Here is a 26,534-nt window from a genome sequence, read left to right as displayed (position 1 = left end):
TGACTTTGTTCATTTCTCAGGATGTGTCTTTGCTAATGCTAACACTTCTGGAAATCAGCCACTTGTGATGTCATAAAGGAGACTGATGCTGCCAGGTTTGTGACTCCACCCACAGCCAGGTGTTTAATCTTCGAGGCCACCTTCTGTTTTTCATACCATTTTTGAAAAAAACTTCAAATTTAGCAGGAGGCTGAAACCCAGGGCAAACACACGGTCAAGAGTGCTGCTGTTTTACTTTTTCTCAGCATTTGTTTGAATAAATGTTGGTTTTCAGGCCTCTCCACTGGAGGATAGAATTTGGGAAAATGGCAGAAAATCCAAACGGGGTTAAAAAAAGAAAAAAAAGAAAACAAAAGTACAATGTAGGCCGTCTGAAGCGCATTAACAAGCACGTGGATCCCTCAGGTGTGGCCTTGAAAAAGGAGCGCGGGCGTTTTCCATGCGTGGAAAAGCCTTCCGCTGAACGGTTTGAGCTGCGACACGACCGCGCCGTCTCAACTGGCGCCGCGTTCGCCTCTGTAAACAACTGTAAACACGGCTGTCAGATGGCACAAACTCTGTAATGACACCCGTCTGGCAGCCGAGCTCTCCTCTCTTTCCGCAGCCCCCCCCCACCCCTTCTTCCGCCCATGGACCGGGAAACTGAAACGGATGCGCCTGCAAAACAATAATCAAATGAAGCAAAATAACTTTTATTTGGCCGACTAATCCGAATGAGAGAGGGGGAAAAAAAGAAAACCAAAGCACCTGCATGTTCTCAGCGCTCTGGCGTCATCGCTCTCTGTCTGCCACGCCGGCGTCCATACGCCAACCCTCAGCGTATTAATATGGAAGGATCTCTGGGGCCTTTGAAGCCTTGTCAGCGGCCCACCCAGCCTAATGGCCGAGGCTATTAAGGCTTCATTAATCTACCCGGCGCGGGTAATAAGGGACGAGGCGCGTTGTGTTTGCCTCCATCCTGCGAAAACCTCTGCGGCTGTAGACGGAGGGGAGCAAAAAAAGGTCTTATTTAGTCACTGGTGGGGTTGCTGGAGGTGGAAGCTGGGCACGGTGGAGGCAGCAACGAGTAGGGGCGCTAATCATTAGCACTATCACCGTTAGCATCTTTTTTACGTCACACTGAACGACTGAAGTCGGAAGACGGCTCGGGCTAAAAATAGTGACGTCGTCAGTGCTATCTTGTGCTTTATGGTTTTTTTCAGCTTGGTCAGAGTGGCTGCTACTTTGCATATAGGCTCTCAGACGTATTCATGTCGCTGTCCCTCGCACTGAAGCTCATTCGTAACATCCTGCCTTGATCGCCTGCCGCTGCCAGGCGAAATTGCGTCCAACCCCCTATCGGCTTCGCTATCGTTTTCAATTTCAATTTATAGACGACGGCCTATTTTTTTCTGTTTTTTTATACGTATATATATATATTTTTTTTTTGCATCACATTGACGCCACAATTTGCCATGGCTCCATCATTTCCTCATGCCGCATTCCGGACTGACCTGGCGGTGGCGGTGGGTAGCTGGGGTTTGGAATTTATGGTGCTGCCGCTCAGGGCAGATAGCCCCTCCGATCAATAAATCTTCTTTAAGAGACTAAGAGCCATAGACTTTCTGACAAGATTTTATGGTACCTAACTACAACATGCCCTTTGCCGTAATAAACAATTATCTTTACATTATTTTCTTGTCTCTCCTGATAGAAATAGAGGTCCCGGTCGCTCCGGCAGCGTGCCGCAGCAGTCATTGCGTCTGATTTATTCGTAAGCCGTGGCTGTTTACTCTTCAAAACAAATCCACTTTACTGATAATCTGGTAGGATTAGATTTATCTCAGGTTTCCATCAGGGAAATATCTCCTTGTGTAATATCCTATACAAGAAGAGACCAAACTTTAAGCCAATCAGTTCCAAGCAGAATAGTCAGGTTTGTTTAGTAAGTTGGAAACTTCCCAAGAACGGTGTTATCCACCTATTAAAAGACCTTTCATGCTGTTTTTATGCTGTTGTTTTAGTGTGAGATTTGTTGTGTAATTCTGATAAAACTGCTGCAATAATGTTCTTGGTTGCTTTTTTTTTTTATCCTGGTCTTCTTCTGTGGTTTTCAGAGTCAGTACTTCTCACCCTCGAGGCCGTTTCTTTCTTCTTCTTTTTTCCCATAGCTTTAGCAGAAGTATTAGCATTAGCAGCATTTTTAGATTTTTAGAATTGATTGAAGTGCTCTGTGTTAGAGGTTTTCAAAATATGCGTATTCAGAGTTTGGACTTGAATTCTAAATGACACAACGCAGTAAAGTGGAGCCTTGAGAAAGTTGGACTGATGAGTGTGTTTATCGTTAATATGTATTCATATATCTGTCTTGTTCTCATGTAAGCGTGAGCCGACTACGACTGCACATGTGGACATCTTTACATTCCAGGGAGTTATGGGTCACATAAGATGAACTCAGTGAGTTAATGGACACTTTATGTGGTTTTTGTTGTACAGCGCAGCTGCAGTAGGTACCACAGGAAAAGGTGTCGTAGAGGGTTTAAGGTTGGTGCTGACTCAGCAGGGAAGCAGATGGGGAGACCTTCTTCAAACCGAAAGGGCTTTTTTTTATGACAAATGGGTCTTTGTCACTGGTGATGGATAAAACCGCAGTTTGATAAAAGGAAATAATACATGAAAAAAAGGCTCACAAAGACATAAATACCTTTTTTAAAATGTGGATAAGGCGTCCCTAAAAGACCCCTGAGTGCTCGCTATCTGCCGTGAAATGGCTCTCGGCCGGCAGACTAATAAAGGCCAACGGAAAGAGAGATCAGGCGTTATCAGGCGCGGCGAGTGTGTCTGCTGTATACAAATGAAGAGAAATCAGGCTGCTTCCACCCTGCCCTGATAACTTAGAGGTTTAATACCAGCTGGTCTGAAGTTTAATTTAGTGTGTGGACATGGGGTCAAGGGTCGCTTCAGATGGAGTTGAGATGATTTTTTTTGTTTGTTTGTTTTGTTTTGTTTTTTGAATTATGTGATAAAAGAAAATGTACAGTTAAATTGTGTGATAATTGTTTATATTGGACATATCTCTTTAAACATATCCATAGATGTATGCAGTTTATGTTTCTAAAGGACAACAGAACAAAATCTTTTTTGTAGCCGCCACTTCATGTTCCTTGTCTCTGTTGCTTTTTGTCGTCTTTAATCACCATTGCTCTCTTCACCGTACATCTTGATTTGCCATTTGCTGTCATCCTGACTGTCTGTTGAGGCTTCAACTGTTCTGCCTTATTGCACTCTTCGTGCTGAAATCCCCTATTTACATTCACAACTGTTTCTCACCGTTTCACCACTCTGCTTTGGTCTGATTTTTAGTCTTTGAGGAACAGAAAGACAGAGCAGATAATGCTAAATGTGGCACCCAATTGCGCGACACATTGTCCCCTCAAAACAAAAAAAAAGAGCCAGAGAAAGAGGCGTGAGCATGACAGTGGAAAGGGATTACTGGGTGTGACTGTAAAAGACAGAGAACAATTCTAATCTATACCAAAAACAGCAACAATTGTGAGAGCCAGACAAAGGGCCTGCAAACGCAGCAGTGAAACAAAAAAAGCTCTTTCATGTTTCTTCCTTTTTTTCTTTTTCTTTTTTTTTAGCTGGTGCATTAGCAGGAAACTTTAAACGGGGCGTGAAATAAAAATGGCTTCGTCAGCGACCCCCGGACTAATTAAAAGAAAGCAAATACACGGAGCTCCTGGGGGAGAGAAAAAAAATCAGTGGGTGGACAGCAGGAGGGACACTTGGGAAGCCGAGGGAACCAAAAATAAATGTTTTGGTTCTGTGTTATGGCAGCTCTTGGCTTCCAGGATGACTCATTCCCTGCGTGGAAGATAGGAGCGTCTCATCCTGCGCCCGTTCCCTCCCCCCTTCCTCCCACCATCGTTTCTTTTTCCTTTTTTTTCCCCCCTGCACAACTTGGGGATCTCGGAACGATTGCCACAGATTAGAATCGCTGATCAGAAGAGGGACTGAAGATACACATGGGGGCACATGAAAATATGTAGCTGGAGGCTGGAGAAACGTCTGGAAAGGATGGAAGACGGGAACAACTGGGATGCCAGATGTCCGCTCTGGAGTCCGTCGACTGATTTTCACAGCCGATGCTCCACAGAGCTAAACATGTGGCTCAAAAAAGTATAATTGGATAAATCAGTTGAGACAGTCAACATGTTCAGCTCAAGTTTGAGGTTAACATCAGAAGATTATGCAGAAAAGGGATGGAGGTGGAGGGGGGGTGGGGGGGGGGGGTTGCGGGTGCTGGAAATTAGAAGCAGATTACAGGAGGTTAATTAAATCCGCTAAGAGACTTTTGATATCTTTGAGATCTAGAGTGACTGATGATAGATCGTCTCATCTGAAGGACCATCAAAATGAAGCTTTGTTTCTCTTTGCCGAAGGACCGGAAAAGTACACAATACCCAACTCACAATGAGTTACCAATGAGTATAGAAGGCTAAGAGTTTTTATTAACACTTGAAATAGGCTTTTTGTGAAAAAAAAAAACCTTCTATGATGAGGTTGTTCAAAAAATGTATACTAATACTGTAAATATTTGGCCTTGTGCATTTTAAATGCAACTTTTCTCGATAGCAACAGTGGCTGAAGGGCAGACTATTAAAATAGCTCAAGTTTTAACCTTTTCACAATATATTTTCAGCATGCTTAGAACATCAACTTTGTGCTGCGTCATTGTTGTTGAACCATTTTTTTTCCCACTTCTGCCACCATTTCCGCTTTTATTCAGACCTCTGATGGGCCAATGCGTAATGATACTAGGACGTTGTATCAACACCTCTTGGTTCAGACTACACCTGACAACCGCCAACTGCCTGCGTGCAAGGTTGCACCTTGCCAGGATTATTTGAAATTTCCCATTGGTTTATCTCATCGGTGTACATGCCCCACAAATTTGCTGCTCCCTGCAGGTTGTTGTCGGGAAACGGATATCTGCAACAGTTGAGCGCCATCGGTAACCAGTTTTAAAGAGACATATCTGTCATATAAAATATTACCATTGCAGCCTGTTCCAAAGCAGGAACAAGACCAGGATGGATGGATCACCTCAAAATCCAATTGTTCTCTGCCGTGGTTTAAAACCTCTTCGTAATAAGGGTGTAGAGGCTGACTCCCCTGTCAGCACGGCACTATTCATCCCCGCGAACACAGAACTGAAAAGCATAAAGATGTGACAGAACTTGCAGGGCCATTCTTCCAGTGTTTGGAAGAACGGCCTCGTTTTCTTTAGGAAAATGAGGCTTGTTTTACAATGAAAAAAACAAAATATTGAAATCCACCCCTGTACGGTAATAAAAGGCCACTGTATTTTCATAAGGTAGAAGTAAAAGGACTGCTATGTTGAGTGATTTTTTCGGATGCTTTTGTTAGCACTATGCGACAGGGTTTGGTGATTAAAAAAATAAAATATGTCTTTATAACACACACATGACGCACACCAAGGTTATCAAAATAAGCGTGTTTTGCTACTCCTGAAAAAGTGACCTTGTGTTTTTCTCCGCGCTGAACAACGTCTGTGTGGCTTCATTGGCTTGATATCGTGATTGCACCTGCTCCGCGTAGGTGGCAACGTGAGCGCTTTCTTTTTTTTATTTATTTTCTCCTTTATGAAGAAAAAAAAAGTTCAAAGCTGCAATGCACCACCTCATCTGCATAATCCCAACCTCGCTTCCTCCAATTCATCCACTTTGATGATGAGTTATTTTCTCTCTCTTTCTCCCTCTCTCAATCTCTCCCGTCCTCTGTCGTAAAACATTAGCTAATGGCAGTAAGCACCGGGGGGTAGTCGCTTGTCTCGTGTCTGTCTTTCTGCTCATTGTTCCATCAATGTTGGAACAATCGGTGTGGGATTCGTTCGGGAATCACAGATATCTGGTGTCACTGAAGGAGATTTGAGAGCCAAAGAGGTGTGGTTTGGGGATGTATCTGTGATTCTAGCAGATTGATCCAGAAATGATGCCAGAAATAGACTTTTCACAAGCAGTCCGCCATGGTGGGGGCTTTCTTTTTTTTTCCCCTCCCCTGTTGTGAACCCCCGCCAGTTCATTTTCTCAATCTATTACCGATTTTGCAAGTTGCGAAACGGTTCCCCCTCGCAAAGTTAGTCTGCATCCACTTTAACGCTCGTTTATATACCTCATGTTGACCTTTATGTACCATACCGGGCCCCTTATTGCACAGAAGCTTGGGGCGTTATTGTTTTAAAAGGGAAAGCTCTGACTGTGCACTCTGGAGCGCCTTCATTATAAAAAGTGCAGAGGGGCAGAATATTTTTTATCAACGTGGATTTATGCTGTTTAGCTTTAATGAATGCCAGGAAGTTGCTGTTACTGATGGGCTCCCACTAAAGAAGCTCGCTCTAAATTAAAAAAAATAAATAAAAATAATACAATTGACTGAATTCATGTGTCTATAAGAGGTTACAATCCAGCAGTAATCTCAGGAGACCAGGTGATATGTTTACAGTTTGACACAGCAAAAAGTTTGGTGAATCAATTATGATTTCTTGTACTTTTTGATTTGTGGGCCAAATTGCTGCTGACATGCATTTGGTCCTTACCAGCCTTGGATATACCAACCTGGATGTATGAAACAATAGATCAGATCGCGCAAACGCCGATTTCCCCCTCTCCTAATGATGCAGATCTTTTCAGCGGTGCCACCAGGGGGATACATCGTGTCAACCATGTTTGCAGGGTTTGACTGCGCTGCCAGGTTCAATATCATTAGTGCAGTTTTACCTGTCTGCTCACACAACGGAAAAAACCAACAGCTCGCGTACGCAAACCACAAGAGGGGAGGGTGGAAGGGAGACGGATACGCAGAGAGACGGGAGGCGGGTCGAGCTGCCTGGCAAAGCATCGACGTCTATCCCTGGATGGGAACTCGCTGGAATCTTTGCAAGTAAAGGTGCGGCAAGTTGCGGATTCTTCAAGTTGTCCTCGCAACCACCCGAAGAGCCCCAGAGGATCGCCGGATGTTTCTCTGCAATAGCAGAGGCTGGAGACGAGGGGATTCTCAGGTTGTCTCCGTAATGTCCCTGCGTTGTGAACACAGCCTCTCAAGGGGGGGAGACAGTGTCAGAAAACCCTCTCCGCCTCCTCTTTCCAGTACAGCATGTCTGATATTCAGAGGTTGCAGTTCCCTTTTCAGCCAAGGATGGACCGACCGCTAGTTTATTGATCGGGTCGTGTCATCAAACCCTCAGAGGCATACCTAAAGGAATCAAAAAGAGAGGGCCCCGAAAAACAGCCAGAGTGAGTCATCAAATAAACCCGTTGACTATTTATATCCCCAGCTGACGTTTAAAACAGTGATAGTAATCTGACTTGAAGCAACAACAAAGCGGATATAAATGTTTTCATGGCCTGGCATCCCATGGTTGCTGATTCCCAACGTAACACACCCAATTTCAGATTTATTGTTGCTGTGCTTACCTGCGGGATTCTAGTGGAGGATCCTTGTGTAATGACCTCACAAGGAGCTGCCTCACTATTGGCAAGAAAATTAAAAAGGTTTAAAGCACCATGGACTGGCAACACACCCACATTTCCTGAATGTCGCCCTCCCCTCCCACATCAGTCCTCCTCCTCTTCCTCACCGTGCTGATGAATGCCGTCCTTGGGATTGGCCCTGGGATGTTATTGCCGTTTGTTTATTGTCCTGTTTGATGGGACGGCTCAATTATCGCCGCTGCCCTTAAGGTTGACCTTGGAAACTCATTTGTTTTTGCCCCGTTAAGCGCAGATCCAATAGCGGCCGCAGACTGCCGCACCTGTTTGGATGCGCACGCATTGTCTTGAACCTTGTTGATTTGTATGCAAGTGTGCCGTGTACAATGCGCCCAGAAGGGCTCCATGGTAAAGACGATCTGGCGTCACACAACGTTGACGATAATGATGATGAAGGAAGGAGACAATTGAGTTGAGACGCTTCCATTTTGCTGCACTGTTTGTTGCTCATTTTGTCGCTGGGCCAAGATAATCTGAGCCATTAGCCTCCGCAGGGTTCTCCGTCCACTTAATGCCGGTTTATTCCTAATGTTCCCGCTCACTGTGACTTTGACGCCGTCCACCTTGGGTTCTTTTAAACAGGTGTAATAAATCAAAAAGTGAGCTGCAGTTGAACAAGCAAAGAAATAAATTCTTCACTTCCATAAATAGAGCTGCCTGAGTTTTATAATTTTGTCCTGCTTCTGCGCCTACTTCAAACTTGGCAGTATGCCTTTGGGCTGTTTTTCTTTAATTTCACATAGCGCAACTGGAAAGGTCACGGTGCACGTAAAAAAAAAAAAAAAAAGTATATATAGTGAACAAATAAAAGCAGCCAAGTATCAAGTAAGTCCTCTGTCAGACCTAAGTGTTTAATGTTTTTTAGCTCCTCTCTAATTGGAGACTCGGCCTTTGATGCAGCACCAAATGCGACGACTCAGACGAAAACCCCTCTGTTAATTTGCCCGGCGGGACTCGAAACTTGTGTGTGGCCTCATGGTTTCGTACTAAGAAGTTTTGGCGTACTTTTACACTTAAAGGCGGTTTCTAATTACTCCACTGTCTCTCCTCAGCCGATCCCCCTTTTTGCTCCGCGGCACTTTTCGCACTGATTTTGACACAGTTCTTCTTGTAACACTGAACTGGAGTACGCCGCTATAACACTATATCACAGACTCGTGACAGTGTTTGATGTGAGGCCTTTGCAGGGAGGAAAAGAGAGAAAATTTTCACACATGCGCTGCTGCTGCTACGCTACATTTCTCTTTTTGCAACGGCATGAAACACCGCGGTACGGTCCCCAATCAACTTGGTTTTAATTTGCCCCGGTATTGGATTTGGAAGGGCACATCCTCCATCACTGCCCTATATTATCAAACTGTTTACCTGAGGGAGAACTAAACTTCTGAGCCACGATTCCGACGAGAGCCTTATGTTTGAGTTTGCTGATGATGTTTAATCATAGAGCCGTGACGTGCAGCTCCAGACAATACGCATTGACACAATACACAAAGACTTGGCGTGCTGTTCATCCAAAAAGAAAACTTCCCTCAATCATTGTCCATATGATGTGCGCAGCAAGGGTTGAAAATGAGCTGCGGGGAGTGGAATGAAAGAACTCCTCAGAAGATTTAACAAGTCTTTCTGATGGGGCCAAAGGTCCGGCCATGAATAACACATGAGCGCAGGGAAGAGAAACAGACGTTTTGGCTTTTATCAGACCGGAGCGTCTGCCGGAAATGTTGGGCACGTTGGCGCTGATGGGCCTGCAGTCCTGCGTCTGAGGCCAGTGGAGGGGTTAACCTCCACTTCAACTCCTTGCTTTGTATTTCGTCTGGGAAGACACAAATGATCCTGAGATCTGTATCAGTACTTTGGCCTTAACTTAAAGCATAGAGGTTGATAGTTTTCTCCTCTTTTTTTGGTTGGGTTGCAGTTTGAAGAAATAAGTGAAAAAGGGTTCAGGGTCATGGGTTTGTTGTTTGGAGTGGGCGGCTCTGCCCAGCCATTCAAAACCCTCCAGTGTGCCTCTGCTCTTGGTCAAATCTGAAGGTCACGACTGCAGCTCTACCACCGTTACTCCACAGTTGAGGGTCTTCACCACCGGTTTTCATCTCCCTGCTTTTGTGTAGATTTTGCAGTTTGCTGAACACCAGTTGGGGACGATAGAGTGCACCTGAAACCAGACTGCTATCAGAATGTTGAATTCAGAAAATCCCCATCACTATATGTTTGCATGCCTTGTGTTCAGTAAGGTATGCTGTTTAATACCAATCGGACATCATTATTTTGCAATTACACGTTCTGACTAATTAGTTTTACCAGCAAAGGGCGTGTGTATCTTTTAAAAATGACAAAGCAAAGGGCGAGTATGGTGAGAGCTGTATGCGTGTACACTCTGGAACAACACTCTGGTCTCATTTGAATGCTGAAAGTTTAGGTTTTTAAAAGTCACAGTGACCTCCGGTCTGCTGTAAAGACCAGGACCTGCATACTAAGCAGTGTGCTGATTGATCTGCCTAAGTAGCCGCAATCAACAGGAATGTCCCTCCAGAAAGTGCCGCGTCCCGCCTGCCTGCACATGTGCCCACACATGAATGCATAGGCTGCGTTTCAACCGAGCGGCCCCTCTTAAGATCCTTTGATCTTTCCGTGGCCCTGGATCCCCTTTGACACTGAATCTCCACCCATCGCTGATTATGCATAGAATGAGGTGACACCTTGAACCCTTGAACAGAAAACAGTGACATGGGATGATGAATATGAAGCAGATTAAAGTTTTTTTTTTTTTTTTTTTGGCGACAAAGAGGTGCTGAACTGCATGGTGATGATGACCGCCCTTCAATAAAACCTGACCTTGCACCCAATCTCTCCTTTTAGAATCCTTTGACTTTATTCCATATTCATCCAACTGGGTGGAGGGTACAGGTGATGACTTGCTACAGATTGTTAAACCAGGTAACAGCTCCTGGCCTCCTGCGTGCTGTGTTTTGTGACTCTTTTAATCTGGAAAAGGCATCCAGCTCTGATAAAGCTGTATAACAGCTGCTGGCTCACAGTCACTGCCTGAACTTTTTCTTTCTTCTTGAAATGATTTTTAAAAGTGGCTAGCAACATTTCTGCCCTTGTTGAAACTTTAATTTCCAGTTTATGAAACATTGTTTTTTTTTAAGCCTCGTAGTGGAGGTTGGCAAGATGGATGAGATTGATCTTAAAATGGAAATCAGGTTCCCATGATCTTCTTTTATGGTTTTTCAGGGCAACACTTGCTTTCTACACTGCTTAATTTCTCTTGTACCTCCCAACATTTTATCCATTATGGCAGCTGATTGGCAGAGGCCAATTTGGAAATGCTTTTGGCTGGGAATGATAATAATAGATAATCAAGATCCCAGAGTTAAAAATCTGATGATCAGCTGCAGTGCAAGGAGTAGATGAAGCCTGAACGTGAAGGAGTTGCACTGTCATCATTATAGAAAGCTTCTCTGAGCAGGAACACATGAAGGGCCTTCATATTCTTAATCAAGTCTTCATCACAGCATGTGAGGACTGTCAGAAAGCTCTCTGAGTCATTCACAGCTCAGCTCCCCTCAGCTCCCCTCAGTCAGTAACGCTAGTATTTGCCCCCATCACCTGGCCTTGCCCAAAAATACACTGCTTGGACAATTGCCAGATGTCTGAGTCAGACCGAGGAGACTTTGGGACCCAGTACTGGAACCTGATTTAGCTCCGCACTCTCAAGACAATTCAGCATAAAGTGTAATATGTTCAGCCAGAGAGCACGGAGAAGTGTGAGGCAAACAGGAACTATACAGCAACACCCATAACATCCTTCAGCAGACCTTCATCAGACAGCTTAGGACTTATATAGGTCCCTATGGTCACTTTCACTTCAAAACTTGAAGCAGAGGTGACATTGGACCGAACTCAGAATCCCAAGTCCTTTTTTGGCTCAGTTTTGCATGTTATTAATTAGGAAATAATGTCTATTGATGTCCTGAAATTCAAACATTAGCTCTTATTTGTACCTTCTGTGATGAATCGTTGCAAATTCTCATGAGAGGGTGCTTGGCAGGCAGCCCAAATTATATGGTGTTGCTTTAGATATGAAAATATCTCACTACAGTAAAATGTGCGTTTGTGTGTGAGCGCATGTGTGTGTGTGTAGGTTGAGGTAAATTACGCAGTGTTACTCATTTGTCTCAGAACCAGCGGCGGCCCTGGAGCCTGAGGTCATTCTGGCACTTTCCACTCGGCCTCATATTTCCCCCTTCCCCCGCTGAAATGATAAAGCTTCACCCGAGGCGGCTGACTGCCGTTATCAGTCTCACGCTCAGCGTTGTAAGTCAGGACCAGTGTCGTGCAACATGGCTGCTTCATGTTCATCTTACCATGTAGCCTCCAGGCCACTGCGAGAGTCCTGGAAAATAATGCAGCCAGATAAAGGATAAATAACCAAGCTCATGTCTGAAAATATATTAAGTAAAAACAAAGTGGTTTGCTATCGGGGTTGTGGTGTTTTCTTGAATTGTTTTGTTTAGAAAACTTATTTTTTATTCATGTATGAGGAACTGAGTCCAAAGCTCGTGACACTGCTATCAGACTAGAGGGGAAAGGTTAACCTCATCATATTTTTGAGTTATTAAACTTGGGTACAATTTGTATTTTACCACGTACGTCCATCATCTGCTGTGAAGTTTAAACTTAAAAAAAAATAAAAAAAACACAGACACACACATTTAAAACTTTCCTGATTCATGTTTTAAATTGTGTTTGCCCTCTGCTCATTATTAAAAGTTTATTTTCCAAACTCTGTATATCTTCCGCTGGCCCCCTTCAGGTGAAATGATGTTCATGAACTTCTGCATTGCGCTTCAGTGAGGCCGTGGCCCCATTGCAGCAGGGGCTCACTCTATAAACAGAAGATGCCCCGGTATGAAAGCGTTTTCTGTGTGAAAAACCTGTGTGCAACTAATTGATCCGGGGGGAACGCTACAGTGAAGTCAGTGTTGTATCTTCGCTAAACACTACAGCTATGTATAATATGCTTTTATATCTTGAATCTGAGTTCTCTTTTTTTCCATCTTTTGTTTTTCCCTCTCTGGCATCAGCACAGAAAGGACATTTCTATTTGTTGCATCTAAATAAAAAAAAGCTTGCAAAGGATGTCTGTTTAGCATCCTTTTCAAAGGTTTCCCCATATTTTTGCTTTTAGCACAAGTTTTACCTTTACTTTTGCTGCCTCTTTCATCTTTGCTAACTGACTGGACTTACTGGGATTTGGGTCACACTCATTTTCCTGTGGGTCCCATCACTGCATGACACAATACCAACACAGTATCGATCAATTGATATAATGTGCCTCAGAGCTTCTTGAGGCCTCATCTACCCATCACTAGTTGTTTTCATTTTGAAATTCTCAGTCCAAATTGACAGCCCCTATTGGTAAACCAAGAAGTTTAATTTGCATATATTTTACTGTTTTGTTTTGTTTTTCCTGGGGCACTGTTTGGTTTAAACTTGTTAACATCACAGTTGTCTGCTCTTAAATAGATGCTAAAGGTGAAGCATTTCGACGCCCCAGAATCACGGCCACATAATTGCCGAGTCATTAGTATAATTACCATAAACAAACAAGACGATCGAAGGATAAGACGGGCAAGTCCCGCCAGCCTCTATAATCATGTGCTGTCTGCAGTTGCCTTTATTTGAAATCTGATGGATTTCATAATGGCTTTATGGGACAAAGGAGAAGTACAAAGAGAACAATCCATTGTTGCAGGGGGCGGCATAAAAGTGGAGTGGAGGATAGCGGAGAAATTGCTTTCTATTCTCAGAGAACCATCAAAACTGAGAAACATGACATTCACGTCTACAAGGTTAAAGCGTGTGCGATGCAGCTTCTTCATGGATTCATATGCACTCTGGTGCTCTTGCTAATTCGTTCATGGGTGAGACTTGTAGAATAAGGCATTTCTGCTCAGTGCATTGGTAAGCTCAAGTGTGTGGCTAACCGAAGGCACTCTTCCTCTTCTTCTGTGACTTTCCTATCAGGTTCACTGGCCCCAACCTGCCCTCGCCCATCATCAGCAGCAAAAATTGGCTCCGACTGCATTTCACCTCAGATGGCAACCACAAGTTGAGAGGCTTCAGCGCCCAGTACCAAGGTCAGAATTGTTCATAACTTGCCATGTATATTTGCCTTTAAAAGTCAATGTTTGCTAGATTTTCCAGCAAATTTATGGTGCAACCACGCTAGTTCAAAAGCTGAACGCAGACTTAGAAAAAGGACTCAGGGCACACTGAAATTCCAGCAGGAGCTGAAGTAAAGAGTACAACTTTATTTGACCGACGTGATTCCAATTGCGACCCTCCTTCTGGGTCCTCAAGTAGCATATTATGAAACAGGCATTAAACTAGCATGAGGTAACCTACCGAGCTCCTCTTTAGTGCTGAAACCAGAAGTTTCCAATAAAAACATGAGCCATAAAATTAAACACATTGGAACTGCACAGCAAATGACTTCCGCACACTTGAACACCCTTGTCTTCCCTGCTTTCCTCCTGGAAATTTAAGTATGTCTCATAACGTGAGTGGAAGATTGCCATGAAAATGTATGAGTGCAGTTATGCTCGGCAGAAAGTGGGTGTTGCTAATCCCATAGAGAGCTCAGAGCTGTTTAATTTTATTGGAGAAAAAAAAATCCACCAAAAATAATTTTGTGAGACTTGGTTCTTGTCTTAACTGTCAACTCTTGCATATTTTGTCTCTTGAATTCACTACTTTAGGGTGGAGGGTGAAGGGTGAAGCAAAGGGTGAAGCAAAGTATTAGTGATTGAGAACATTGATTCTTTTGACTCACTTGAGGGATTCTCGCTGAAGAGTCATAAAGTCACAGAATCCGGTTTTTGAATCATTTAAATCACTCAGCCAGTCACCCATAGTGTACAAAAGTCCATATGCACACAATAGCTCTGCATTATTTGCATAGCTAATCCACTAATTTGAAGCAGCAAAATGCAATTGTGATCTATTTTCATTTCAGAATGAATAACTTAATGTCAAGTAGGAACCACGACTCACAAGTCAGTGGAATGACTCTTGAGTTTTGGACTTGCACGTTACTGCACACTATAGCTTACACACTCTAAATCTTCTCACCCCTGCACATCCACTGCCGTATTATTCTTACGGGGTCAGAGGTCAGCTTTGAGAGGGAATAATGAGGCCTGCATTACTCACGTTGACCTCCAAGTATCTCGGTCTTGGCTGTCAGTTTGAAACTACTGAGACAATCGAAGCAGGCAAAGAAAGGAAGCTTCTCGGAGAGAAAGAGGGATTGCTGATGCTGTGAAGAAAAGGTGGGGAAGGTCAGTTTAGGTTGTCTTTAAAGGTTTAGAGGGAAGATATGGGACTGGCACAAAGTACAGATACACAAAATACCAATTTTCAATTCCGGTGTATAAATGACTATCTAGTCGGCACTGAAAGTTCCAGTTGTGCAAAACAAACTTCATTGCCATAAACACTAACTGAACCCTGTGATACTAAGCACAAAGTGCACAGATAATCCTAAAAGTTTTTGCTGTTATTTCTGAACAAAAGGTGCAATGATATTAACCTCTCATCTTTGCTCTGATGGCTTCGTCCTTTGACGTTATCCCCAACTTGTTTGGTCTTTAAGTCTTCAAATCTGATTCATGTCTACAAATAAGTTGTTTTCACAAAACAAACTTCTGATTTTTCCGATAAATCCATGATGATGTTATTACCTGCAGTCTTTTGTCTTTGCAAATATTGGAATATATCGGGTGTTATTAGAAGGTGTTTTAAAAGATCACTTTTTGCTGCCCTTTGTGGCGAACTGTGTGTGCCACTTTCTCCCACAGTGAAGAAGATGACTGAGCTGAAGTCCCGAGGTGTGAAGATGCTACCGAGCAAAGACAACCAGCATAAGATATCAGTGTGTAAGTCACTCATTCCTGCTGCATTTCATATACCTTCAGAAAAGAAAACAAGAGTCCTTTTCCATTTTTCTTACCTCAAAATATTTGACTAGAAATACAACTAATTATTTTTATAATTGCTTTCCTTACAATCGCAGTGAGTGGTTGTTTGCTCAAACTATGACTCATATTCACACTCAGTGCAATATTGACTGACCCAGTTGGCCATTGAGGTGTCCACAGTTGTGTTAAGGAGTCAATACCTTTGTTAAAGGGCCTGCTGGAAACTACCCGCAGTCACAGTGGACACAGTAAATACTGTAGTTATATGAACTGGTCTGGATTGGAAAACTCAATTCTTTTTATTGACTTGAGTCTGTATGAGTCACTCATCAAAAGGATTTAGAGTCATTTGAGCCATTGGATCGGTCATCCCATAGTGTGTCTGGAAATCCTTCTGCACACACAACAAGCCCCGCCCACTCCCGGAGCAGTTCTTTCATCCACAGCTCAGCCTCCTAGCGGGGTAGTAAAAGGGTTGGGGAAGCTTACATTCCAAAATACCTTGTTCAAATACCTTCTCATGTGCTGTATAAACCCTGAGAGACAACCTGGCCGCTTTCTGTCCACCTGCTGTCGAAACAACGCGCTTGTGTACTTTGCAAACAGCGCCGGCTGCATTGTGTGCTCTTCTGCAGACGTGAGTAAACACTGGCAGAGAGTGCCAGTGTTTGGGAGTTAGCCGCCACTGGCTAGCGAGCCTCTGCCATCCGCCGGGTCAGAAAAATGGCCATTGGTGCTTCCACTCACAAGTAACAGAAAAAAAAAATGGGGGAAAAAAAGGAAGCACCTAAAGCGGCGAAGGGGCGAGATCAAACACATGGTCGGTTGCAAAAATAAAACGTGCAGGACGGAGTTGGTGGAGGCTCGACGCTGCACGATCCACTGAGTGAAGAGGAACCAGGCAAACTCATTTCATCGAAAGACTATCGTTAGCAGTGCTGGCGGGCACTGTTGTCCACTTGCAGCCTGAACTCTTTTTTCTGTTCTTTTCTCCCGCACCACTCCAGCCAGGCGATATAGCGGTTATTATGGTCCTGCTCTGCAGTGCTGTACAGCTCGGCTTCCGAGATAAGGAGCAGGCATTCAGACGTCAACTTACTGTTGTATGGCGCCGAAGCCCTTAAAGAAGCCAATGAAGTGTTGCACCAAAAAGAATCACGCACAACCCTGATACTGTGAATGGACCTGTGAAATCCATCACTTATACAATGGGCTGCACTGTTGTGTTCAGAGCATTTTGATGCTAGTTATACTCAGCTCGCCGGTCACTTTATAAGGGAGGCCGCGCAACACCAAGCATTGTCTCCAACCAGCCAATTCTCCTCTGACTCGTTGGTCTTTGCAGGCTAAATTCTGATTGCCATGATGGCTTATGGCTCCACACCAGTTATTTCAACAAATGGACCACAGTTATTGCATCCTTTTCTATTTACTTTACACTAGTCTTAGTTGAACTTGTACTCTATCACTCTATGTTCATCTCATCAACTCATTCGGTTTTACTTTTGAGCTTCCACTTCAAAGAAAAAATAAATAGTTGGGCGGCCGAGACTCTCGCTACCAGGTGAGGCACAGAGACAGATGTCAGAAGGTTTACAACAACATGAATGTTCCAATCATGAAAATGCTATTTAAACTTTCTCCTAGCACTCAGAGATGTGCTGCTTTGTGTTTTTCTCCGTTGGTTTGACTTTATTACACAATATTTTATTTATATCTAAAAATCAAAAAAGAAATGGATGTTATGGAAAAGTAGGAACTGTATGTATTTTTCCACTTTGCTGTGTGTAATAAAAACAAGCGGTTCCCTCTAGGACTGAATTACAGCAATGAATCTCTTTCAGCAGCACATCAATGTTTACTGCTTTAATCAAATATTTATAGCATCTATACTGAACACTTTATTTTAATAATGGAATCAGAAAACAAGGTCCCCGCAACAGACCTTAATCTTAATCATAGCACCTCTGCACATATGCCTCTTTTTAAACTTAGTTTAGTGTTCTTCTCAATTTAGATTTGTAAGCTGGTGCGACCCCATCCGACCTTTGAACTTCTTATTTTTCCTAATTTTCTTACTCATTTTAACTTCCTTTATTGAACAAGACTCAGGGGCATATACTTGAACTGGGCTTTGTAGCAGTGAAATATGTTGAGCTGCATGCCAAATGAGTTTGTGTACCGAGCTGGATCACTACAAATATCAAGCAGCTGAAAAAAAAGAAGAAAAAAAAGAAGAAGAAAAGCATAAGCTTAGAGCAGCTGTTACCATCTATTGAATTCCATTCATCAGAACCTTTTGCCGTGTGGAAATCTGTTCCAGAATTTACTGCCAGGACGTGACAATTGACCACCTGAGGACAGGAAATGAAAGAGCAAATCCATAATAATATAAATTAAAGTCTTACTTATTTGGTATATGGGGAGATGCTTTGCAATACATCACAACGGATGAATATTGAGTTTAATATGATAAGAATAGAGATGCTTGCACTTTAAAAATATGTTTTACTCTTCATCTTTTTTTTTCTGACCTTCCTTTCTTCTCAGTGTCTCAGATGGGTGTCGCGCAAGGACACAACATATGTCCAGATCCAGGGATCCCAGATCGAGGAAAAAGAAAAGGCTCAGACTTCAGGTAAAAAGTCATGAATAACGACATCACTTTGGCTAAAACATGAGTCAAAGTAATACTGACCCATACATTTTGCAAGAATAACATTAAATGTAAAATGAGTGTAAAATACCAATTGGATCACTTTTTTACAACCACATTTTTTATAATCTCATCAGAATTTATTAAACTGGAAACACATGGCATATTATATTTTCAATTAAGTCAGCTTTTGTGTTAGATCATCCCCTATTTTACCTTTCCTTAGATCTTGATTTTTCATCCCAGGCTCGAGCTGAGCAGCTTCAAACCACTTATTATGCAAAAACCTCTTTAGATCCCCAGAGAGCAACATATTTAACCTTCTGCGTACCGCCTCCTGCATAAACACTTGCTTTAAGTGTCCTGTTAAAACTGATGATGTAGGTCCTTCCATATGTCTGGAAGGGGACAAAAACAGCCTGGCAGGGAATGTTGTGACTGAAGGTGCATTCCATTTGCTTCGAAAGTCACAATTTGACGTCACATCGACACATTGACAATTTATGTGCCGGCACAAGCGAACACTATCTTGCTAACAGTTGTTATTATGCAGATTCACATTGTTATATTGGCAGGGCACTTTAATCAAGCCAACTTGACGTCTGTTGTGTCAAAATTTTACAGGTATGTCTACTTTTTTTTTAAAAAAAGAGCGGGTATGGAAGATGAATGGATAAATGAATATTTAGATCTCATTTACTGCAACATGTCAGATGCTCTGAAAAGGTCATCCTCTGCCACACCTGGGACTGTGGCATCCTTCGCCTCGCATCCCAGCATCCAAACCACTCGGCTGCAGACTAAAAAACATCCAAAGATAGCAAAAGTATGGACTTAGGAAGCTGTCACAGCTTTGAAGACAGACTGGGGAGTTTTTGCTGAGAGTTCGAACCTGGAGGGATATATAACAACTGTCCTCTGATGCCTAAACTTTTGTTGTGTCTGTATGTCTGAAACAGAAATTGACAAGGTGTTGCCAGAAACCAGAAATTGTGTCTCCACAGCAGGATGCAGGCTTTGCTTAAGACATGTGACTCTGTCTAAATCTGGGGAACTGCGGATCTATAAAGGCAAGGATCATTTTAAAAAGTGACTTCAAGGAAGCCAAGCACAGATAGAAGCAGCACACAAAGGAATAGTGTGACGGTGACAACTCCATATGCATTTGTCAAGGAATACAGACTTTTACTGGCTGTAGGTCCAGCTACAAAGAAAACAAAAGTCAACAGACATCAGCACATTGCAGGAGGATACGAGCCATTTATAAACTCACTTCAGCCGACTGGGCTGGTTTGTCATACCTACATCTACACCAAGCCCATGAAAACCCAATAATGAAAGGGAAGCAGTTGGTTGAATCCACAGAAACTATACAAACCAAAATAATTTCTTGCTACAGCAGTACCACCAACCTGTCCAAAAACAGATACATTTGAACATAGGCAGTTTACTGAGCTTTTGCTTATTGGACTTCTTAAATAAACAACCTTTAAAAGGTATTCTTCTTCTTCTTCTTCTTCTTCTTTATATGTCAGGCTATAACATCAGTCATCAGCCGCTCTCATTGGAAAGACTAGCACTCCACAGGGGTCTGTTCTCCGCCCTCTACTTCTTCCTCACACACATCAATTCCCCTCTATTACCCCCAAAAACAGCATCATTATATATGCTGATGATACCACAGTAGTAGGACCGATGAGGGCCAACAAGACAACTTGCAGGAAGAAGGCAAAATAAAAAGGTGTAGTTACTATAACTTGGATGTAAATACCATAAAAAGACCAAGGAAATGCTAATGGACTGAGGAGTACTGTGCCCTCTGTATACACGGTGAGTGGTTGACCTCACCTGCAACGCAAAAAACAACTCCCATTAGGTGAGGCGGGTCCAACAGAAGCTTTGTCTCTTGTGGAAGTGGGCGCAAGGTTACCTCCCCCGTCACCTGCTTTTTAATTTCCATCGGTCAGCAACAGAGAGCCCCGCTGACCCACCACTGAGCCGCGTGGCCCTTAAGCTGCACAACAGAGCAAAGGAAAGACCCTCAGCGTGTGGTGAGAGCAGCGGAGCACATCGTCAACACATCACTACCTCCCCTCGGAGACATTTACGCTGGCAGACTACACAAGAAGGCCGCTTGTGTTATGAAGAGCCCACTCGACCTGGACATCACCTGTTCGCATTGCTGCCCTCCGGGAGGAAACACGGACTCATCAAAACTGGAGCAAATAGACAAATAAATAGCGTCTACCCTTTAAAGCAGCCAGGTTCATGACCTTTTCTCTCCTGCCTCATCTCCCCAGGTCTGAGGCACAACAACCCGACTCCCTCAGAAAGAAAAAAAAAAAGAAGCAACAACTGTCTCCTGCAAAATGCCCCCAAGATTTATATGAGTGTACTGTATTGTATGTGCGCTTGCACTGTCACCTATATGGCACTGTGTGCACTGGCACCCCAAAGAAGCACTACCTCATTCAGTGTGTGTGTGCGTTTTAGTTTCTTTTTGTGCATTTAGCCCTTCCAAAGCCAAAAGCTGCCAAAATTGTGCTATTTTGTGTTGCTGTTTTTTATTACAATGACAGTAAAATTCTATACCATCCAATTATTTAATAGGCACATCTGAAAAGGAATTTACCACAATCTTGAACCTTTAGACCACTGTTAGACGACATGCAATAAATTTCAGGATAATACGCATGAGATGCGAATCTCCGTGTGACTATGACATAATGGTCTTATTTTTTTTTTTTTTTGCCTCACATGTAGACATTTAATTAGCTCTGCATCGCCTGTGCACCCACTGCTAAATTGTTCCTTTTTCCGCTGGAGCTTTGTGACACCAACATGTTTTTTTTTGCTTCTTCTCTCTTCTCTCTCCCCATCCCGAATGCAATCTAACTGCAGGCGAGGCGCCACAGTGCATTTCTCCTGTGACGAAGGTTATGAACTGCAGGGCTCGAAGAGCATCAGCTGTCTCCGGGTGACGGACAGCTATGTGGGCTGGAGCGACGACCGGCCCATCTGCAGGGGTAAGGACCGGCGGCGGTGCATGTGTGCATCATCTCTGAAGTTGGTCCCCGCTTGACCTCCAGTTATATTTTCATACCCCAGCGCGCTGATAGCCATGCGGTCGTTTCCCACTGTCGTCGGGCGTCCGGCTCAGTCCATCGTCAGTCCCTCCTTTGTGCTATTGAATCGTTTTTCACCGCTCCGTAGTGACTGGCCTGACATTGACCGTTTGGCTGGCATTCTTTTACTTCCTGCTATTTGGTCATGCCGGCGTAGAGCCGCCCATCAGTCACGTCTCACTCACTTTGACCATTTTTGTGACAGGCAGGTAAGCTGCTCAGGCCCCCCTGTACCGTGCGCTGTACCTCGAGTGTTCTTTACTCTTGCTTTTCTGCCTCAGTGACCTGAATTATTCAAAGTAAATTTGATTCTACACTTTTTTTCTCTCTCCGTTGGTAATATAATTGCTTTAATTGATGGGTATCTCATATGCCTATTCAACTGGAGTTTGACATATTAATTCTTATTCTTTGCTGGTCGGTAGGATTCTTTAAGAGTTGAGAGACACTTTGCAGAACTTCTAATTATTAAGATAAGTCCAGCGTAATGGTCCTTTTCTGCAAAGCTGTAGCTAGCATTTGCTCCAGATTGACCCTTAGGAGTACAAAGTCATAAAAACAAGGGAAACAGTTATGCTGCACAAATTCTGCTGCGTTTACGCAGTTGACATCTTCATAAATCACTAAATGAGACTGTGCATGAATAGAGCAGCTGGTCTGAGTCATCTGTCGCCGAGGTTAGTTTGTCTTTGGGAGGGCAAGAGTTGCCGGACCCGAATCAAACCTAAATTGTTTTTGATTTTCATTTGAAAATATGATTAACCTACAGGTCCTTGTTACGCCACTCCAATTTATGAGTAACCAGAGTATTTTCATAGGTGCTGCTCTTCTTCAAGGCCTGATCCAATTGTGCCAAAATGAAATTAGGATGCTAAAGAGAGGGAGACACCATCTCACAAGGATTAATGGGTTGGCGGGTTGACGGAGGGAAAGGAATTGCAGAGACAAATAGAGGCATAATAGTATTGCTGGTTCAGCAGTGTCCTGACAACAGGAGTATCTCAGTGTTTCCGTGATTGCTTGCTTGTGCTTATATACAGTAAAAGCAGACAGACAAAAGTGGGGGAGCCAAGTGACATGTTTTTAAATCACAGAAGCTTCAACAAGTTTGGAGTCTTAAGTGTGGAAGTATTTTGGTTTCCCTGTGTATGCATGGGTTCTCTGCAGGCACTCCGATCTCCTCCCACAACCAAAAGTCGCACTGTGTCACACTGTGTTAAAATAACAACTTGTCCAGGGTGTAACCCACCCTCACAAACTAATTTCTGAGGTATATTTGTACCACAAGGTTTTGAAATTCCCAAGAAAATTGTGATTTTGCTGAAGTTTTTGTTCTCAAAGTGCTAGAGCCCTTGAAGCAGCAGCAGTTCCTTCTTCTATTCAAACCAGCAGAAGAAAGGATGATGCATTACTCAATAAAAGCAAACAAGAAATTTTGAAGTGCCGATCAAAGAGTCACATCTGATTGGATTAGTGTTCGATCAAATGCAAGCAAACACAATAACAACCACAATGTTATCAGCAGAACAGTTTTTTTTTGTTCAAAATATCTCATTCCACTGTCCCGTAACCTTTCAGCGCCGTCTTTTGTTCCTCCTGGGTTGAGATTAAACATTTTGCCCAGAAATAATTGCAGATCCGTATCCAGAATTAGCATTAGTCATTATTTAATTGAACAGCGCTATCATTAGCACAAGGAGAAAGCCTCATCCCAGCTGCAAATTTATTCTCCTGCAACTGAATTCACACTTCCTTTTATCCTCACACGGAGACCCTCTCCTGGACTTTTGATGACCTGTTGCATGTTCATGTCTCAGACTGTAGACCCAGAGTGGCTTGCATTAAGCAACAGGGATCCCTTTGATTATATTTCTATTAAATAGATAGAAAAATAAATAAGAAAATAGTTGGAAGGCATGAAATACTTCTTCACTACTAAATTATTTTCGTTAAGGTCACCCTCTCTGTCAGCAGGACTACTTTATTCCACCCCTAAACTTCCACAAAGTTCTCTCTCTTTCTCTCTAAAATACTCTCTGTGTATTTATTTATTTAATATTATAATAGTGTTTTTTTTGTTTGTTTTTTTGTGGTGGAGGGATGCACGAAATCAGAGTGGGGCTCCAACACCCAAAGGACCTCGCCAAGGCAGAACTCATTAAAATCTGGGCAGTTCGCTGGAGCCCTTTCAGATACTTCTATTATGCCTCACATATGTAGACATACACTTTTCTAAAACACTCATTATTAATTCTGCTTCAGTTTAAAGGGCTTTTCAACAGCACTGGCATGGTCTGGCAAGTCACATTTTCCTTTAGAGCTTGGTTTGCTGACCACCCAACTCCCACATCCAAGAAGTGATTGGGCCATAGTTTTTCCTTATTATATCATAATTAAAGTTTATACTGAAAGCTGTTATCTGCCATTGGCTGCCACTGTTGCAAGTAATTATATCCAATGTTATGATTGTTCTCTTGTACTATTAAATTAGCTTTGAGGATGTCAGATGAAATTGATTCATTAAATTAATATTTTATTACTTATCCTACTGATGCCACAAATATTGTTTACATTGAGTGTGTGAGTGGTGAAATTTGTTTGGATTGCTCCCTTGTTTGTAGTTTGACAGGTTTGTACAAAGTTGTAAATACCCACTGAAAAGGCAACACGTTTGAGCTGTCTTTATCTCAGGGTTTGCCAACAGGATCCTTATGACAGTGACAGGTGATCTGAGGAAAGCTTTTGGACAAAATGCACAAAGAGGAATTAAAACTTCCGGTAAACAACGTTAACAAAACTGAAAATTAGGGCTGCAACGATTCGTCGACGTTTTCGACAAAAATCGATAATGAAAATAGTCGAGGACGAATTCCATCGTCGACAATTGTCGCCAGACGTGTTTCTCCAGTGGAGTGAGTCATGTCACATCATTACAATCTCTGCCGAAAGTCGCACGTGTGCAATAGCGTCTCTACAGAGCGGTAGGGGATATATGGCGTCGTCCCAGACAGCAGCGACGCGTGCAAAACTTAACATTTCAGAGCATTTTAGCTAGAAAATACGTGGGACAGTTGATCGAAACTGTGTCGGTGTCGTAGTCTGACTCGCCTCAGTAAAATATTAGCTTCTAAGCTAACAAGCAGACCGAGACATCACTCAATAAATCATATTGGTTTGAATCTACATTTTATAAGCGTACTTTGTATTTGACACTGAAATTGTGTGTCCCGTTTTGAATCGATACGGGGCGGGGGCTTGTCCCGTATTTCTGACTTGTCTTGAATGTGGACTTTCGATACAAACTCGCGTTCGTTTCCAAAGAGTTTGCGTTCAAAACGGTAATCTACGTAGCTGCAAGCATTGGGCAACCCTTTCACAATAACTGCGCACTTGCTGCGAGTAGAAGGCTATGAATTGGGATTGCTTCTTCTTTTCTTGCTTTATTTATCGAACTCCTTTGTGGAAGCCATACATCCTGTGCTTTATTGATTGTTGTGTAAAAAAAAATACAGTTTGTTCAGTATATATATTTCAATACAATTTAAACATTATTTCTAATGTCTATTCGTAATAAAGCAGTTCAAACTATGTGAACCATATCCCTTTTATAAAGGATACGGACAACAATTATTAATTTAACTTATTTATGGATTTATGTCTAAACCGATTGAACACTGTAGATGTCAATATAAGAATTTTGATTTACTTTTTGTATGAACCAGCCTATTAGGAGCAAAGTTGAATAAAATATGTATTTTTTATTTAAGTACCCTTAAAATTCTATCTTTCTTGTGTTTATTATAATTACTCAGATAATTAAAGCGACCTAATGCTAAATTTAAGAAAAAAATGATGATTATCCGATTAGTCGACTAATTGTTTCAATTGTCGGTGACTAGTCGACTATTAAAATAGTCGTTAGTCGCAGCCCTACTGAGAATCTGAGGTATAATGACTGTTAAAGATGTGTTCATTGGATATTCAGTCCTGGTGAGAGTTCGGTATAAACTTCAAACCTTTCAGGCTTTTCCCTCTAGCAGTCCCACTGTTGACTCGATCTAATTGTGTCTCTCCTTGCAGCGCCAATGTGCGGAGGTCAACTGCGAGGACCGAGCGGCGCCATCACGTCTCCAAACTACCCCGTCCAGTATGACAACAACGCTAACTGCACTTGGGTCATCACAGCCACAGACATGTCAAAGGTAAGAAAGAAAAAAAAACACATATACAGTTAAATTTCTTGTCCAGTATGTCTTCTGTGAGGTTCTTGCAAAATGGGAATGGAAAGCCCCTTAACACATCTCGCCATAACCTAGAAACCACATTTCTATGACAGTAGTAATGCAATAAAAACTTCAAAGAGAAAGAAACTTTGTCTGTTAGGGAGAAGACGCTTTGGAAGTTTCAGCTAAATTTAGCCTTGTGCACATCAGCATCATTTGTTTTCCTTGATCCAAACTCAACAACTGAACAAGCGTTAACATGACATCAGATAAACCGGACCACCCCTGAATGTGAACTAGGGCAAAGCGACTAAACATCTCTGGTGGAAACGTGTCCTGAAAGTCCCCTCCTTCCACGGCGCACGTGTAGAGCGAGGGAACTCAAGTCGAAGAAGATGACTCATCTTGTACCTTTTTGATAAGTGCAATGGGACATTTGTAGGACCGCTGAGCGCTCTCCGTGTGACAGAATCTCTCTCAGCCCAGAACAAGAGAGATAAGGGGAATGGAAGGGAGCAGAGAGGACACTGGAGCTGAGCCAACAGAAGGCGAAGAGCGACATTAGGAACACCTGTGGTGATGGACAAAAGGGGGCGACAAAGATGAAACTCGTACAGTTGAGTAATGGGGCGGTTTTTAAGAGGGAACCCAGAGGGTATCGCAGTAGTGTCAAAGCCACTCTATTCCCATTGTTGACTTTGGAGTTGCGTTAAAGGCCGCCTAGACGCCTCCCTGCCAAATGTGCCCCGCCTAAACTCAAACAATGCTTCTACAAACCTCGCACTACAAATCATCGCGCCGTGTGAGTGATGGAGAGGCTACACGAGGTAAGAGGCAGGAGCAGTTGCACAGGACTTTGAGTGTCGTCAGCATCAGACTGCATAAGCAGACGGGAACACTTTGGGCTGTTTCTCGTCCACTGCCCGGTCCAAATGAAGACAGACTGTGTCCGTTCTATCAGTTTGGAGGAATAACGGCCGTCTATTCCT

The 26,534-nt window shown here is 42.9% G+C and overlaps 1 protein-coding gene across 2 annotated transcripts in view; it reads left to right on the top strand.

Moving 5' to 3' along the window:
- The window catches only part of csmd2 (CUB and Sushi multiple domains 2), a 225,237-nt gene that overhangs the window by 89,494 nt on the left and 109,209 nt on the right, over positions 1–26,534 (top strand). For both annotated transcript variants that reach the window (XM_076011540.1, XM_076011539.1), the window contains exons 6-10: positions 13,587–13,699; positions 15,422–15,499; positions 18,092–18,179; positions 21,099–21,223; positions 25,403–25,524. In XM_076011540.1, coding sequence (XP_075867655.1) covers positions 13,587–13,699; positions 15,422–15,499; positions 18,092–18,179; positions 21,099–21,223; positions 25,403–25,524 — 526 coding nt within the window. The remainder of the gene's footprint in view (positions 1–13,586; positions 13,700–15,421; positions 15,500–18,091; positions 18,180–21,098; positions 21,224–25,402; positions 25,525–26,534) is intronic.

Source organism: Nelusetta ayraudi, unplaced genomic scaffold, assembly GCF_046127955.1.
Source record: "Nelusetta ayraudi isolate G7.1 ecotype Tasmania unplaced genomic scaffold, CSIRO-AGI_Nayr_v1 ptg000135l, whole genome shotgun sequence".
Taxonomy (NCBI): Eukaryota; Metazoa; Chordata; class Actinopteri; order Tetraodontiformes; family Monacanthidae; genus Nelusetta; species Nelusetta ayraudi.
Note: the sequence above shows the minus strand (reverse complement) of the source record. Positions and strands in the feature narration are given on the sequence as shown.